At 44.0% G+C, this 16,859-nt stretch overlaps 1 protein-coding gene across 1 annotated transcript in view; it reads left to right on the top strand.

Moving 5' to 3' along the window:
* Positions 1-16,427, top strand: part of LOC149326819 (serine protease 55-like) — a 33,598-nt gene extending 17,171 nt beyond the window's left edge. Inside the window, exons 5-7 of the mRNA XM_089564685.1 lie at positions 6,827-6,941; positions 9,918-10,066; positions 16,224-16,427. Of these exons, the coding sequence (XP_089420811.1) occupies positions 6,827-6,941; positions 9,918-10,066; positions 16,224-16,427 (468 nt within the window). The remainder of the gene's footprint in view (positions 1-6,826; positions 6,942-9,917; positions 10,067-16,223) is intronic.
* The last annotated feature ends 432 nt before the right edge of the window (positions 16,428-16,859 follow it).

Genomic DNA, 16,859 nt, shown 5'->3' with positions numbered 1-16,859 from the left:
GTAGCCCGTCTCTCGCTCCTGGTATGACGTCACGCTGTGACGTCACTATGCATGGTATGACGTAAGGGGTCATTCTAAATGTCACACCTGGCTACCGGCCGCCGCTGCGCGACGACTCGACTTGGTAGCCCATCTCTTACCCTGGTATGACGTCAGAGCTCATTCTAAAGGTCAAACCTGGCTACCGGCCGCCGCTACGCGAAAGGCCTTTCATAAGCGCAGTATTGTTCAGTACTCCGCCGCTAAGCTAAACGCTCTATAACCCCGGCCCTATTGCCTTTTTTTTGCAGGCAACCTGTGAATAGCCGCAAATTCTTGAGAAGCATGCGTATCAAGGTGCAGTTCTGAGCCTACATCTGAAATATTTTCTAGCGCTTAGTGAACACACGAGACAAGAACACAAATACACAGGACAGACGCTAGGACTAGCGTCTGTCCTGTGTATTTGTGTTCTTTGCCTTGTGTGTTCACTAAGCGCTAGAAAAAATGATTTCAAACGCTTTCCAACTGGCCCAAGTGTTGCGGCTTAATAAGAGGCTACGTCATTGACCGTTGCAAGCAATTTTTCTTTTCACGTTGAACTAAATCATGGAAGTAAAAATTGAGGCGTCTACTTCGCAGTTTCAGATCACTATTATCAGATTTCATCTCATCCGTTTCCTTGGGATCATTGTTCCTTTGTAGAGTGAACACTCCCTCTTCCAGCTGCTTTTTATCCGCTTCCTGGCCATCAAGACGTGCTGGAAGCTTCTCCGTAGGATTAAACTGAATAGATGACTCAATCCCATCTACCATTTCTGGTACCAGAGAAGACAGTTGCGCTTAGTATTTATATGTGTCTCATACTGAAACGCCGTCCTACTTGTATGCCTCGATTTGTCTCCCTTGCAAGTGCTACACTACAGCCTTTCTTCAACGCCTCCTTTTTAAAAGTATCTTCAGAGAGCCCGGAAAGTGCTCCAACGAGAACCAGAAGGCAGCATTCATTTGAAGTCGAACATGGCAGATCATCTAGATAGGTGCCTAGGAACCGACAGCAACGCAATATGTTGCGGCTGAGTAACAGCACTGTTAAAAAAAAACACTCAGAAGGAATGCAGCACCTTTGCAGCAGCGGCGGAACTCGGCCCAAATAAAATTGAGGTTCGAGACTGATCTGCAAACACACAGGAAAAGTTTTGTCAGTGTGGGTGATGCAAGTTGTAACTGCCGCCAGAATGGCTCGTAAAGGCTGCACCCCAGCGACGCCAAGTACGACCAGAAGTCGTCCATGTCGTCAGTCTAAAGCCCTATTATGCGCTAAAGAACACTGTGTTGCCACGATCAATGATGCCGCCGTGGTGGCTCAGCGGTTATGGTGCTCGGCTGCTGACCCGAAAGACGCGGGTTCGATCCCGGCCGCGGCGGCTGGAATTTCTTTGGAGGAGAAATTCTTAGAGGCCCGTGTACTGTGCGATGTCAGTGCACGTTAAAGAACCCCAGGTGGTCGAAATTTCCGGAGCCCTTCACTACGGCGTCTCTCATAGCCTCAGTCGCTTTGGGACGTTAAACCCCATAAACCAAACCAAACAATCAATGATAATTTTTTTAAAATCCATTTTGTTTGTCTCCAGCCGCCCTATTGTTTTAATGCATCGGGCCAATGCATCTTGCCGCGAACCTTCGTAGTGTTTTTTTGTTCATGCTTAAAAAGCTCTCGGCACGCCGGATTTCGCTTTGATTGTGTCAAGGCGCGACCATATTTACCTCAAGTAAAACTCCAGTTAGGGCGAGTTGGTTCATGTTTAGTATTTATCGTCATCAATATTTACCTCGATTGATCGCATCCAGGTGGAGCCGATTCAAGGTTGTTCCAGAATGCCGTAGTAACCTTGCATGCCGCATCTCTAAATTTCGCTATCAGCTTGAAATTCAGCACGGCCGAAAGCGGCTGGCATTCTTCTTGACGACCATCGAGCACGCTTGCTGCTTCTTTACCGCCGGGTGATACAGTTCTTTATGAACGCAAGTCAGCCTAAATAACAATACAACAGTTTTGTTTACGAGACATTTTCGCTATCTTCTTGCTCCCCGCACTGCAGTCACCACTACCTGACAATATGTAGGAGGCATTTGTCCCGCAATGAGCGCAGTTAGGCTGCTGCTGCTGGTCATGTTACAGGAATTCTCAAGTATTAACGAGGGAGTGCCAGTTATCGTATTTAAGGAAGCAAGCCCGTCGTGAAACGTACCAGCAGAGAGCATTGTCAGTGGCGTAATTCACGGTGGTTGCTTGCAGCTGCCTGGACCGCTCAAAACTGTTGCAGATGATTGCCGGGCACGTATTATTGAGCTAAAACCATGTGCGCAGAATATTCTGAGGCCTCGTCGATGTGCTCACGAGATGGCTCTGTCGCGCCAAGTCAGTCAAGGCCTTGAATCCACGTGGAGCGGAGTGCACAGTTTGTCGAGCGGGCTAGTCGCCTGCGCAGTTTTAGACAGGGAATATGGCTCAGCAGACCAGCCGGTCGAAAACTCGTGCAGAAAGCAGTATGAGAGGCTTAGTTCACGGTCGTTGCTTGAAGCTTCCTGGGTCGCTCCGGATTGTTTGGGCATATGGCCGGGCACGTATACTAACGCTAGAGCCTGGTGCGCACAATATTCGGAGGCCTCATTGTGCGTATGAGATGCCTAATTCGTCGCGCTTAGTCACTAAATGCCTTGAGGTTGTCACTAGAGGTTGTCCACGGGCAGCGGAGAGCACAGTTCTTAGTTGTGTGCGGCCAAATAATAATGAATATTCACCCCACCCGCTCCGTGATGTACAGTCGACCACTTTTTTCAAAAATCCAGGGGGCACTTTGACTGTCCAAAGTGCGAAAGCTTTTTCCGCACCACTTTGACTGCCTCTGTGGCACTGGTGACTTCACTACTGGAGGACGTCGCATATAATTAATGTATAATTACGAAGTAATGACGAATCAGTAATTAATGGGTAAGTACTGATTAATGATTTAATTCTAATTAACTGCTAATTAATGACGCATAAGCTTCGCCTTTAGGAGTGGAACCCGACAGCGTGTTGTAGCGCTGCCAGGGAGTCCACGGAACGCCAGCACCCGCTCGGCACGATAGGAAATGGCGCAGTAATTCTCTGTCATCTCGGTGGACATGCGAATCGCACCGTAGAGGAAGGGAGGAAGTGAGAGTGAAAGAAAAAAGGGGGGGCCGTAATGAAGAAAATGTATATTGTATTTTAGGAAATGAAATTTCGCAGTAACTGTCTCGCATATCTCGGTGGACAACCGTCATCGTCGATGAGTCACCCCAGGGTCTAGATGTAACGCCGTACGGACTGACGGGAGTATGAACCATTTAAGGCTTTCACCTTAATATTATCGCGCGAGCGTTGACCGGCAGTCTAATCAGCGCCTTATCGCGGTGCGGAGCGGCAATATTGACGGGAATAAGTGCGTGCACCCTAAATTCCCCGCCCAACGAGTGTCGCCCGCTGGGCTCCTCCAACATGTGCGACACCACCCTTGCCTCTGCGTGGTCCATCGCTCGTGGGCGATGACAACTTTATCATGTGAACATCAACTAGAAGTAATTAGCAGCTGTGCGAGGAGAAGCCATGAATGTAGCAAGCTTTCATCTTCCCGTAAAATGTGTTGCATACGCGCCTAACATGGTAACTCCTTTTTTATTGTGTATATATCGCTTTTCACTGGCTTATTTTGTTTTATTTTTTTATTTGAACATACTGCTAGCCTCACATTTGAGGCCGTCGCAGGAGTGGGACATCACATACACTAAAATAACACAGGTCAAGTAAGTGTAAACACAAAAGCGATCGTAGTCCAACAAGGCAATATGCAATATACAAAAGGTAAAAGAAAATAGCAAAACAAGAGCAAGTAGCATATTTGAGGACTTCGGCACGGTAAAGAAAAAAAAACTAAACAAGAAAAGAAAAAAAACACAGTAACAAAAATGCAGACAAGTTTTTAGGGAGCAATAAATGAAACAATAGCTGCTGAAGAATGATACTGTCATGAGAAACGAGCAATAAGGTTAAAAAAAATAATAAGCGAGAGTCAGAAAAGAAAGTCGGGATGTCATCGTCAGCAAGGAAAAAAAAGTGCAAGAGTACAGCGCACCAGCATCGTAGTCGTTATTGCAAAACAAAGCGTGATATGTTGGCGATGAAATCTTTGAGTGATGCGCAGTTGACAGCATCGCAAGGCAGACTATTCCACTCACGGATTGCTTGTGGGAAGAAAGAGTACCTGAATATATCGTTGTGAAATCTGTACTCGGTTAAGTGCTTTTGGTGTTTTGTTCTGGTGATGCGCGTGTTTGACTTTATTAAGTACTTACTCGTATCGATTTTCATACCGCCATTAAGCAGAAGGAAAAGAAACTTGAGGCGCAGTAGTCTGGCTCGGTTATGTACAGTGGGAAGGTCGGCTTGTCTTAAGAGCTGTGTAGGGGAGTCATGACGGCGATATTTGTTAAAAATAAATCTGACCGCTTTTCGTTGTACGCGCTCTAATCTTTCTATGTATTGTTTGCGGAAGGGGAGCCAACATATTATTCCGTAGTCCATTAAAGAGGGAACAAGTGAAGTGTATGCTAAGAGCTTAGTGTCGACTGATGCGGATTTAAGCGAGCGTTTAATCGAGTAGAGAACTGCCAGTGCTTTATTAGTAATATAGGCTACCTGCTTGTTCCATTTAAAATCCGAGGAAATAATTACTCCTAAATATTTATATTCTTCCACTTTACTTAACATCTGTCCTTGTAGAAAATAAGGGAAATTTATTGCCGCTCTCTTATTTGTTACTGTCATGCAAACCGTTTTTTCTACATTAATCGTCATCTGCCACGTTTCACACCATTGTGCTATGCTTTCAAGGGCACTATTTAGAATTGCTTGGTCTGCATGGCAGGTTATTTCTTTGTAAATGATGCAGTCGTCTGCAAACATTCTTACTGTTACGTTAGTGCTATTATGCAGGTCGTTGATAAAAAGAAGAAAGAGGACAGGGGCCAGAACGGAGCGTTGTGGCACGCCAAACATCACATCGCCGCAATCTGAAGAGTGCCCTTTAAAATGTACATATTGGCGCCGGCCTGTTAGGTAGCCTTTCAGCCATTTGGTAATGTTATTGTCACCGAGATAATGGAAAAGTTTTTGGCGGAGCTTAGGGTGGGAGACCCGATCGAACGCTTTAGAGAAGTCTAAGAATATCATGTCTGTTTGGCCACATTTGTCTATTGTAAACGCTAGGTCGTGAATTGTCTCTATTAATTGAGTAGTCGTAGACAAACCTTTTCTAAAGCCATGCTGGTTAGGCACAATTATGTTATTTTTTTTCTAGAAAAGATAGGATATGTTTAAGAATTAAATGTTCGAGGATTTTGCATGCTGTACAAGTAAGCGAGATTGGTCGATAATTGAATGCGTTGGTAATGTCGCCCGATTTATGTATTGGAATGACCTTGGCAATTTTCCATTTCTCCGGGATTTCGCCTGTTTTCAGTGAATTTCTAAAATAATCAGGAAGAACTTTGACATCCATTCCGCGTAACGCTTAAGAAATGCATTTGGTATGTTGTCGGGACCACCGGATTTTTTTGGATCTATTTCCAGTAAGAGGGAAAGAATGTCCGATTCATTTATGATCAAATCATCTATTTTTACTGTGTTACTCGGAAGATATTCGAGGTCATGCGTAAATACTGATATAAAGTAATCATTGAAGTCTGTAGCCTTCGCGATAGTCTCGGCGGGTGGTGGATTACTGTCCTACGTGAATTGGAATTCAGATACCGCCAAAACTTGGAAGGAGATACTTTGATAAAATTACTTAGGGTGACGTTCATGTACTCATCTTTAGCCTTTTTTATAGCTGCCTTTAGTTCATGAAACTTTTCGCGTAATTTATCAGTGTAGACAGGTAGCGGCAGGTTATTCCTCAGTTTCCTATGTCTTGCAGTCTTGCGCTTTAATTGTATAATTTTTCTTGTTATCCAAGGGTTTTTCTTATGTACCGGCTTGACCTTTGTGGGAATGTATGCTGATAAGCAGTGCTGAATAATTCTTTCAAACGCTGACCATAATGTGTCTACTGAAGCTGAACTATTCATGACGAGAGAACTAAAGGTTTGCTGAATTGAACCAAGCTGCATACTCGTTATCTCTGCTGAGCCATGAAACGCGCAACCAAATTTTTCTTCGCAGGGGTTGTGTCGCACATGTTGGAAGAGCCCAGCAAGCGATACTCGTGCGGCGGCGAGTCTTGGGGCGCACGCGCTTATTCTCGTCGATATCGCCGCTTCGTGGCGACATAAGGCCCTGAATAGCCGGCCGGTCGACTGTCGCGGGATACTTTTAAAAAGTTGGCCGACTGTGTATCTTAAAAGACAGTATTTTTTGGAGATTACAGTGACCTCTGGATGTCAGAAAGTTACTGAAACTTTCCTAACTGCAGTTTTTTTGCGAGGTGCCACGTAGTTTTCATTCTGCTCCCCGCAGTTACATCATGGGGGCGGCGGGAACAACTTCGTAGTACACGCAACTAGTGTCAGAAAGCTCGCTGTACAAAGTGGACTTCAAAGAATTACGCGCACTACTGTAGCGAAGAGCGAGGGTTCACAAAGAAAGCAAATACACGAGGAGGTTTCTGCTGAGTTGTGCCTTACAGTGGACACACGAAAAATACTCAATCTGCTCTCCGTATGGACAGCTCGAACGCAATCGTATGTTCATTTCGTTCCTGTGTCGGTACTATAGTTTTAATTGTGAAGGCTATGCTTATTCTAATTGCCAACATCTCTGAAGCTTGCAGAGCCGCTACATTTTGACCAACTAGTGAGACCCATCTGCTTGCCAACGAAGACGAGATCCCTTGCTGGGCGGCCGGTGCTTGCAGCCGGATGGGGATACACCGACCCGAGTAAGAAACAAGTGACTGTGATGCGATTTAAACACTCGAGCCGGTGGCCGTTGCAAAGGTCACTGGAGGGCAGAGAAAAACAAACTACGTTTAGATAATGCTGCATCGCAGAAGTCACTTTTGGGCAACCGTATATTTTTTATTCTCAGTAGGACATAAGACTCACGAGACTCTCTCCCTCTCCACGAGCGGCAGTGTAATCTTCGAAAAGCTGTGGGGACCGAGATCGCTACGTGCATTTGACATTCCCAGTTTAGCTCCTTTAACCCAATGAACCCGTCACAGTTTTCTTCGGAGAGTAGCACTCATTTATGCGACGCCGAAAATCGAGGTAGTCATACATACACAAATCGGTATGCGTCTTCCGTGTAACCTAGCTCAATGACCGCATTTGTTTCAAACAACGTACGGGCGTACATGTTGGGATGAAAGAAGAAAATGCCGCATAACAGTGGCTTAAAGGTGCTCAACATCACCTTTGTTATCCGCAGCGTGGTTTACAGCAATGGTAGTTAGTAATAATCGTTCAATCAATCGATGAAAAGGCTCGAAAACAACCTGTCGGCTTTGCTGATAATAGAATAATAATCAGTCAGGCATGTTGACGGGCTAGTTGGTTATTCATCTTGACACTTGGGAAAAAAAACCCAGCAGGGCGCAAATAATTTCACAAGGACAAAAAGAGACGAGGAGACAACGGACAGGCGCCTGTCCGTTGTCTCCTCGTCTCTGTTGGTGTCGTGAAATCATTTGCGCCTAGGTGTTTTTTTTTTCCCCAAGTTTCAAGAAGAATAATAATAAATAAACCAAATGAAACAAATACAAAACATGTTGGAGGGGGGGGGGATGGGCGAATATATACAGCATACATGAAATACAGACAGCAACACAATATTTATTAATTCGAAATTCAGCACAATAATGTAGTCATACTAAGTTAGCATGTATATCAAGATACTATTTCCGGAAGTTCTAACAAAAGTGATCAGTACTGCAGCAGAGCAGGGGCGAATTGGATACATAGCAGATTTAAACCAAGCGCAACACGGAACTTCGGAATATAAGAGTGAAGGTAGCATGCAACAAAAGAAATACAAGAAATGAATAGGAGAACAATTTCAAAAGGTCGCCAAAAGTATACATAAACAGATTTAAAGCATTTTTAAGCATATTTAATCAAAGAATCTAATGGAATAAGATGGCATATAATACAAGATAGCAAGGAAGGGTATCGATCAAGGCTTAAAGCTAATTTTATGGAAATAACTGCCATGATGGAATTTTTCTGGCCGTCGGGTTCGAGGAAGCTGAGTACCGGTTTCTTGCTTGGTGTCTGAAGAAATGCGCAAACGCAGCTTACAGTACATTTTGCTGTTCTAGTTGGTGTGACATTGTGGTCAGGAAAGTCAAAACAGCGCTAAATTCTACAAAAACCACACAGAAAATCGAACGTCCTGTCCATCTTTCTGTGTGGTTTTTGTAGAATTTAGCGCTGTTTTTAGTTTCAAGTAGCTTACAGATAGTTACAGAATAGGCCGAAGTTTCAACAAAAGGCCTATAGTGAGCAGAAAATATTCGAGATGTTGTGAATATGCATTGTAAGCTTTCAGAATGAGGGCCATTGTGTCTTTGATGTTGTTTTGAGTCAAATGGAAAGGCATGGATGTCGTTATTAGCTATTGCGGGAAATACAATTTGACGTTGCCTACACGGTGTGCGCATCAGTATCCCGTAGAGAAGATTCGAAAGACACGTTAGGTCCAATTTTTGGCGTCTAGAGTCCGAGGATTCACTAAACTTTAGCCGGGAACGTAAGAGGCAGATGGTTTTTATGTTTGTTCCTCAGAAATAACGGCGTTTAGCAGGGCCGAGAACCGAGCAGGGCCGTAACTTATGTACTGAACTCGTAGTATACAATCTCGGTTAAACTGACTGACTAAACACAGGCATACTTCAATAAATGGTGACTTAGAGAGAAGTGAAGTTTAATAAAGGTTTCTGGAATTAAAAAGTTATCTGGAGACAGGGCCCACTGTACCAAGGATTCACATGGCGTTCCAGGAACGGCTTTTGTGCGCAGAGAATCTGTGCGAAAATATAAAAGCACGTTCCTTCACACCGTAGTTACTAACTATATCACGTACACCCACAATTTTCGCCAGACGAACTTTTCCCGTGACTCTGCACTCAAAGCAGCACACAAATTTACGAAAGAATACCGCACACTGTAAAAAGTACTTTACGAGGAAAACAGGAGTTTGCTGTGACGCCAATGAAGAAATACGAATGAACTAAAAAGATAATCGAACGAAAAAAAAAGATTGTAAACCGAAGCAAATAATTAAGCGTCTAGATGCGGGCACTTTTCCACTGGTCCAAAACACCCGACAGCGAAGGCCCTCACGATTATCTTAACATGATCGGTGGCGCAGTGTCTGCTCGCTCCCGATGGAGGCGCTGCCGTCACTGCCTCTACTGCAGATGGTTGGTGATCACGCTACCCGGATCATATATTACAAATGGCATATTATTAACGGCACCCGGTGAACAGTTTTTTTCTTATGATACGCAATGAACACAATGGAATGGTAACAGCGGCTACCTTGTGGAATGTCCCTCGATACGCCATACCTACAAAGAAGCAACGTTTCAAAATAAGTCGTTATCTCAGTTCATATCAGTAGCTAGGCCTTCAACGAAAATCTCGAACACGGCATGAACACAGGGGTTTAGGCTGGTTTGTTAGGCAGTGTAGAAATTAAAAAACAGCTAACCGTTCTTGTAATAGAAAAAAAATCTTCCGCTTCGAAAGCTTCTTGAGCCGATAGCTGACGTCTTCCTGGAGGCTTAATATCTAGGTGTAGCATATTTTATAATGAAACAGCACGTTATATGCCCACAAGTAGCGGAAACACCTTCTATAGAGACGCTGCGCAAGTATTTGACGCCAATATTCGCTGGAATTCCTACTTACAGAGGGAAATGCTTCGACAGACTTGCTTTATGTGGTTCTGAAGGTGCTCCCAGACTGGAAGTGCAAGTGCGAGCTCTACCACACCGCTGCATCTAATATCAGTAGCTCCAAGCTGATATGCACCCACACTCCGAGCAAAGACATCTGCCTGGTAAGAACACTATATTAAAATTTGGAAACATTAAGCGTGTTTCATAAAGAAAATTCCGGAATAAATGTAAAGTTTCCATTTCCTCTTTTCCTTCGCCACTAAACAAAATGCATTTGTTTCACTTAAATGATAAACTTGGTGTTCGCAATGTAACAAATGTTTTCACTAATGTCGTCTTTTATTCAATCCATGGCTATCTTGGCGCTGATAAAAAGTTCTTTAATCTAGAGCTCTTAAAGGACAGCAAATCAAAGCCAAATATAAATTCTTAATTTTTGCAACAGCGCTACACAACGAGGACAACGAGCAAAGAGTGACACAAAGACGGCGCTCAACTTACAACTCTGTTTTATTGGAAAAAAACACGCATCTTTTTGTACAATCCAGGAATATACGAACATACACCGCGTCAGTAAAATCCTCACACCCGAACGTGCCTAAGACATATAAAATCACCACAAATCAAGGTGCATTCCCCGAGGCATTATCCACTATGCAGAAGGCTCATTTCCATACCTGTTATAGCTACAGATGAAGCACTGACCCACGCATTTTTCTTTCTAATGATGTGGAATGCCTCAGCCAGTTCGTTAGTACGCATGTCCGTGTGCCCATAAAACACCTCTGTATCTTAGAAAGAAAAATGGGTGTGTCAGTGCTTCATCTGTAACTATAACAGGTAAGGAAATGAGCCTGCTGCATAGTGGATAATGCCTCGGGGAACGCACCTTGATTTATGGTGATTTTATTTGTGATAGGCACGTTTCGGTTTGACGCTTTTAATGACGGTGCGTATGTTCGTAGATTCCTGGATTGTATAAAAAGATGCGTGTTTTTTTTCCAATAAAACAGAGTTGTAAGTTGAGCGCCGTCTTTGTGTCACTCTTTGCTCATTGTCCTCGTTGTGTAGCCCTGTTGCAAAAATTATGAATCAGTGCCAACTCGCCCAGACTACCATTCTTCTGCCAAATATAAAAACTTGACACACTTTTACGGTAGTTCGGTACGCGAGATTTTCAGCACAGCTCTCACACGCCACATGCTACCACTGGCAGGTGGTGTGTTAGGCTGCCAGCCACTCTCCGGGATCTAGCCGCGGCAGCCTCCTTCCAAGTGGCATTTCGCTGCGTTACTTGGACAACCGGTTACGCCGACGACTAAGCGGAATGCAGCAACGGGCGCCTAAGAGGTGCGCTTTAAACAACAAACTGAATTGCTTACAGATCTCCTTTGCTCGGTAGCTGATATCTTTTTTTAAACATTAGGATACATTAACTTTGGACCCGCCTTGGCGACTCAGTGGTTATGGCGCTCGGCAACTGACCCGAAAGACGCGGTTGTCGAATTTCAATGGAGGCGAAATTCTAGACGCCCGTGTACTGTGCGATGTCAGTGAGCTTTAAAGAATCCCAAGTGGTCAAAATTTCTGGAGCCCTTCATAACGTCGTCCGTGGTAGCCTGAGTCGCTTAAAGACCTCAAACCCCATAAACCCTGACTAGTAACTTTGAATATCGTTACTTCAATTTAGCAAGATTGACACGACACCGAGCAAAATGATGTGCATGCTTTTGTGTAAAAAAGATGTACAATTGCAAATTGAGCTCAAAATGGGCCTTCTTATTCCTCAATCTAAAAAATTATAGTAGGACGGAATGAAATTTTCCGCGCTGTTTCCAACATCTCTTTTGAGCCGGAGCAACGAAGATGCACTGCGACGAATTCAACACGCTGTAGTTGAGTGTTTGAAAATTTTTATCTGCTACTGGAAACATAAATTTCCACCAGTACACAACTTGTAGAGACAATCTATGATTTGGCAATGACGACTGATGGGAAGCAGCAGACTGACGTAATCGCTGTAGATTTTGCCAAAACATTTGATAAAGTGCCGCACAATAAATTACTTTTCAAACTCTAAAGAGCTGGAATTAATATGAATATTGTAAAATGGATTAAAGTGTACTTAACAGATCGTAACCACAGGGTCAAAATGGATCGTCATATGTCCAGCTCACTAGCAGTGCTTTCAGGAGTTGCGCAGGGTTCTGTTCTTGGGCCGTTGTTATTTTTGGTGTTGGCGATGAAGGGACCCCAGCACCTCACACCAAATGTAACGTGGCGGCCAGCCGAAGAATGAAGCGTAGTGAACGATTGATAAGAGAAGATTTAATGGCCGCTGGCCTAGCGCGAGCGCTCCGTCCCGCGCCTCTGCCAGCGTCGTCTTCTTCGTAACAATATTAAGGATATCTCTGCTCTCATGGAATCAAATGTACCACTAAAGCTATTCGCAGATGTCTGGTTAACTTATTCTATCGTTAAAAACACGGACGACCGGCTTAGAATTAACGACTCTTTACAGGCGTTAAGCGAATGGCGCAAAAAATGGAACATGAAAATAAATTATTCGAAATCAACGTACACTCACATTACAACGAAAAAGTCTGTTCTCTCGTTCCCATATGTCCTTGGTGACAAATGTTTGTTGAATGTAACTCAGTTTAAGTATCTAGGAATGACAGTAACAGAAAACTTAAATTTGGGCACACATATAGAAGAGGTATGCTCTAAAGTATAGCAGAGGTTATGATTTCTGAGAAAAAGGTTGCAGCATGCTACATGGGATGTAAGACTAATTGCATATAAAGCTTTCGTGAGGCCAGTCCTTGAGTATGTGTCATTAGTATGGAGTCCTGAACAAAATTATTTAAAGAAACAATTAGAAAGAGTTCAGAGGTATGCAGTACGCTTTATTTGCTGCCGATGTCGAAGGACAGACTCAGCTGCAGATATGCTCTCTTCCAGTATTCTGTATTTATTAGAAACACGTAGACGAATATATCGGCTGAAGCTATTGTTCCAGATGCTCCAGGGACAGACAAATATTCAGAAGGAAACATACATACAAGCACCAGGCAAACGGAGTTGTAGAACAAATCATAGTCGGAATTATTCAGCCGTACAACGCCCGTAGTGAAACTTTCAAACATTCCTTATTCCCCCATGCAATTGAAAGGTGGAATGACTCGCCAATGAGTGTTGTGAAACAGTGATCTGCATGAACTTGAACGATCGCTGAATAACCATCTGCTTGAAAGTGCCATTTGAGGCTTTACTGAATCTATCGTTTCGGGGTGATGTACCCATTGCTTGTGAATAATGCTGTTTTTCTAGGAAGTTTTCATACCCACTCTGTAAAGGCCCTCACACGAGGGTTGACCGTATTGTTAAATAAACAAATAAATAAATTTTTATTGGGAATTCACCAAATTAGAAAACATTCAGTTCTTCTAATCTGGCAAATTACTATTTATTGCTACTCTTATTCAACACGTTTGCGTCAGTGTCAGCTGCCGCTCATCGGTTCGCACTTTTTCTGCCCGCAGCCGTTGTCTTTATTTTCACATAATTTCCACTATTAATTTTTCCTGCGGCTACAAAGATTGATTTTATATTTTAGAGACACTGCTGCTGCATTCACAAAACTGATATCTGGAAAGACCGAATTTGGTTCCGGAGACGTAATGTTGTTCAAATGTAAATGCTCTATTACAAAGGGATAGTTCACAGGGTACTTTTCTTAGGTCCTGCGATAGGCAAGTGGTAACACAAAGAAACCACGTATACGGGACAACTTCCGACGCTATCAGTCGACCGGCAAGAATTTCTGGTTCTCACATTTCATCCAGCATTCGTAACCGTGCTCAAAAAAGTAGAAAATTGGCCATTACAGTGAGCTCACGAAGTAGGAAAGAGTAGTCAAAATGTTACTGTTGAAAAATACGCGGCTCAAAAAATCCGTGTTGATGTCAGGAAACTAATGCGATGAATACAATTCAAGCTTCTGCGGAGAGCTCTTTTGCAGAGGAAGATCTGAACATTTTGTACCCATTCCGCAAATTTTTAAAAACCGAGAAAAAGTCAGCTCCTACACTCTAAACAGAAGGGAGTAAAAAGTGGGTGCAGTTATCCTCTAGCACACACCCTTTAAAAAAGGAGTGCGCCACAGGACAGCTTCATTCGTTTTTACTCCCATATGGGTGCATTGCTGTTTAGACTGTAGAAACGACGACTCTGTGACTTACCAAGGTCAGCTAAATCAAGCTTTATATAAGGTGTACTAGTGTTAGAAACTGTTTTTCATTCCCAAAAGAGTGAAAGTATGTGATGCGGAAGCTGATTCATAGTGAAGGTCGTTACATCACCTGCTCTGAATACAACTGCAAGCAAGCACAAACCAGCAGACTCGCGAATCGGTAACGCGTCCCCACCTGCCGAAGGGTTGATGAACCGGGTTCATGAACTGCGCCGCGTCGCTGGCGTTGCGTCGAACGAAGCGGCGCAAGAGAGCCAGGTGGTAAGGAGCGGAGAGGAACACAGGAAGATGCCGCTGGACTCCAGTCAGCCGCCCCAAAAACATGGGAGCAGCAGCAGGAAAAGCGTAGCAAAGTCCCGTCGACGGCGTTCTGAGACGCCGTAGGCTAATGCCGGCTATTCAAGGAAGCCTCTCGGCAGCACGGACCCTCAATCCATCGGCTGCCACCTCCAAGCTTGAATGGGACGCAGGAGGCTTGCGACGGTGATCCAAGAGAGGCCCCGGCACCACGGACCCAACGTCCGATGGCTTCCACCCCCACGCTTGAATCACCCGAGCGGCGTTGCGCTGTCTTCATTCACACCTCCGTTTACTGACATTTCAGCTCTCCGCTCCTCGTGCCTGCCTCGCACACACCATTCGCACGTGCACACACACAACGCTGGGCTGACACCCGCGGCGCTTCGCTGTCCGACGCACCACTGCCGACGCACCGTGTTCAAAAATCACTCGACGATTTCGTGTGCACATCATACAGACCACTGCTTGTTCGTACGTGACCTCTGTTCTTGCACCACAGAGAAGAAGGCATGTATTAAACGAGTGATGGCGTTAGTTGCATTCCAGTGTAGACCGCTCTCGAGTAAGCTTCGTCATGCCGCCAATTTTTTGTACTGAAAACGGGGAAAAGGCAGACTATCTTATATTTGCAAGAAAATAATAAATCTTTGTATAAAACAAAGTATAAAACAAAGTAGGAATATAAAATGTTGCATCTCAGGATTAATTCGCTGCTGAATCTGCTGACAGGGTGCCCGAGATATGCCCTCGTAAAATAATACCTGAAAAATGCTCAAAAACCTTCACATGCACAGGTAGCTATGCTGAGAGCATTTAAGCGGCCTTCTCAAGTCTATGCGAGAGGCTTGTAAGTTTTATCAGGTCCTACGCACCTAGCATTAGGCAGTAGCGTGAAAGAAGAAAGGTTGCTGTAATCCCGTACATTCACAGAACTTCAAATTTGCTGAAAAAAGTAGGTGAACGTTGACGTCGTTTTCTTCGCCCCAACCAAGCTACTCCGTACGTGTGCGGCCGTTGAAAAACTGGCTGGCGATACATCCCGTTCCGTCAGTAAACTATGTGGCGCGAGGTATGTTAACAAATATGTTGAATGATATAAAATATCTACAAAATTCCGACGACCTGCTGCCGTACTTACATCGGCCATACCGGCCGCGGTCTAAAAATACCGCTAATGGAGATTAAAAATTCTTTTAGCCAAGACCACTCTAACCTGGCAGTCCACTGCCTGCAACATGATCGACTAGAAATAGGTAAGCGATGCGCGCCAGTATTTCGGAACATCGCTGTTCTTTTTAGACACCATAAAGAACTGACGTGCGCGTAAAAGGAAGCGGATTACATCGTAATATGAATTGACACGTGCATGAGCAGCCCTTCAGTTGCCCTAGCACGCAATAAAATTGTTTTCCTTCATGACACTTGATTTTGCATCATTCCTTTTTTTGTGCCGATGTTGACGGCTTTCCTCCAGGTTTTTTTTTCTTGCACGGGCAAGCCATTCGCGATTAGGATCCCTCGTGCACCTCCTTTGAATTTTAATTTGTTCTTTTCTTTTAATCTTCGCCTTTTTGTGCATATAGCTTTTTTTCGAATAAACGTTCAGTTGGCAATGAGCGCTTGTGTCGTGGTATCTTCTCCTCAGCAGGTCTTCATCTTTTTTTTGCGCTCGTTAGCCATGAACTAATTTATATTTTGTGCGTTTTTCTACACAAGAGTAAATTTTTCCTGTGCGGTGCTTTGTTCACCCCACTGCTTTGCAGGGTGACTCTGGAGGACCATTGACTGTTTGGAGACCAGATGGATCGTCTGTGCAAGTCGGCATTGTGTCCTTCACATTTGGCTGCGGAAGTTCGGGCCGCCCCAGCGGGTTCACACGCGTGACTGGATACCTGAGCTGGATCAAAAAAGTTTTACAGTCTCCCAAGGGCTGGCAAAAGCTCCCGCTGCATTCCAAAGAAAAATGAGTCTTATTTGAATCCCTGCGAACTTATGCTGTTTCTTTCTGTGTACAGTTTATTCGCGAGAAATTTTTCGCGATGTTCATCATCTGCTACACATCGTGCTAAAATTGAATACTCGAAATTAGTTCTTCATGCTTGAAAATGTTCACACAAATAGCAAATAAATGCTATAATACTAGTTCTTATGTAGCCTGTGCAGTTTGTACATCCCACGAATCTTCTACTTCAGCCGTGTTAAGTATAACTCTATGGTTTGAATTCGAACGCCACGAGATGTTCCTGGGCGAAAATACTGATTATTAGAGACTCACAAGTAAAAACAAAATTCACCTCAATATGCACGAACATGAAACTAAACTGGTATTGTACGAATCCTAGAGGCACAACAACATGCTAAAAGGAGGCGGAGCGGGATACATGATTTGACTAAGAAAA

The sequence above is a fragment of the Amblyomma mixtum genome, chromosome 10, assembly GCF_055824585.1.
Source record: "Amblyomma mixtum isolate Tamu chromosome 10, ASM5582458v1, whole genome shotgun sequence".
In the NCBI taxonomy this organism is placed as follows: Eukaryota; Metazoa; Arthropoda; class Arachnida; order Ixodida; family Ixodidae; genus Amblyomma; species Amblyomma mixtum.
The sequence above is the reverse complement of the archived record's forward strand: the minus strand, read 5'-3'. Positions and strand labels throughout refer to the sequence as shown.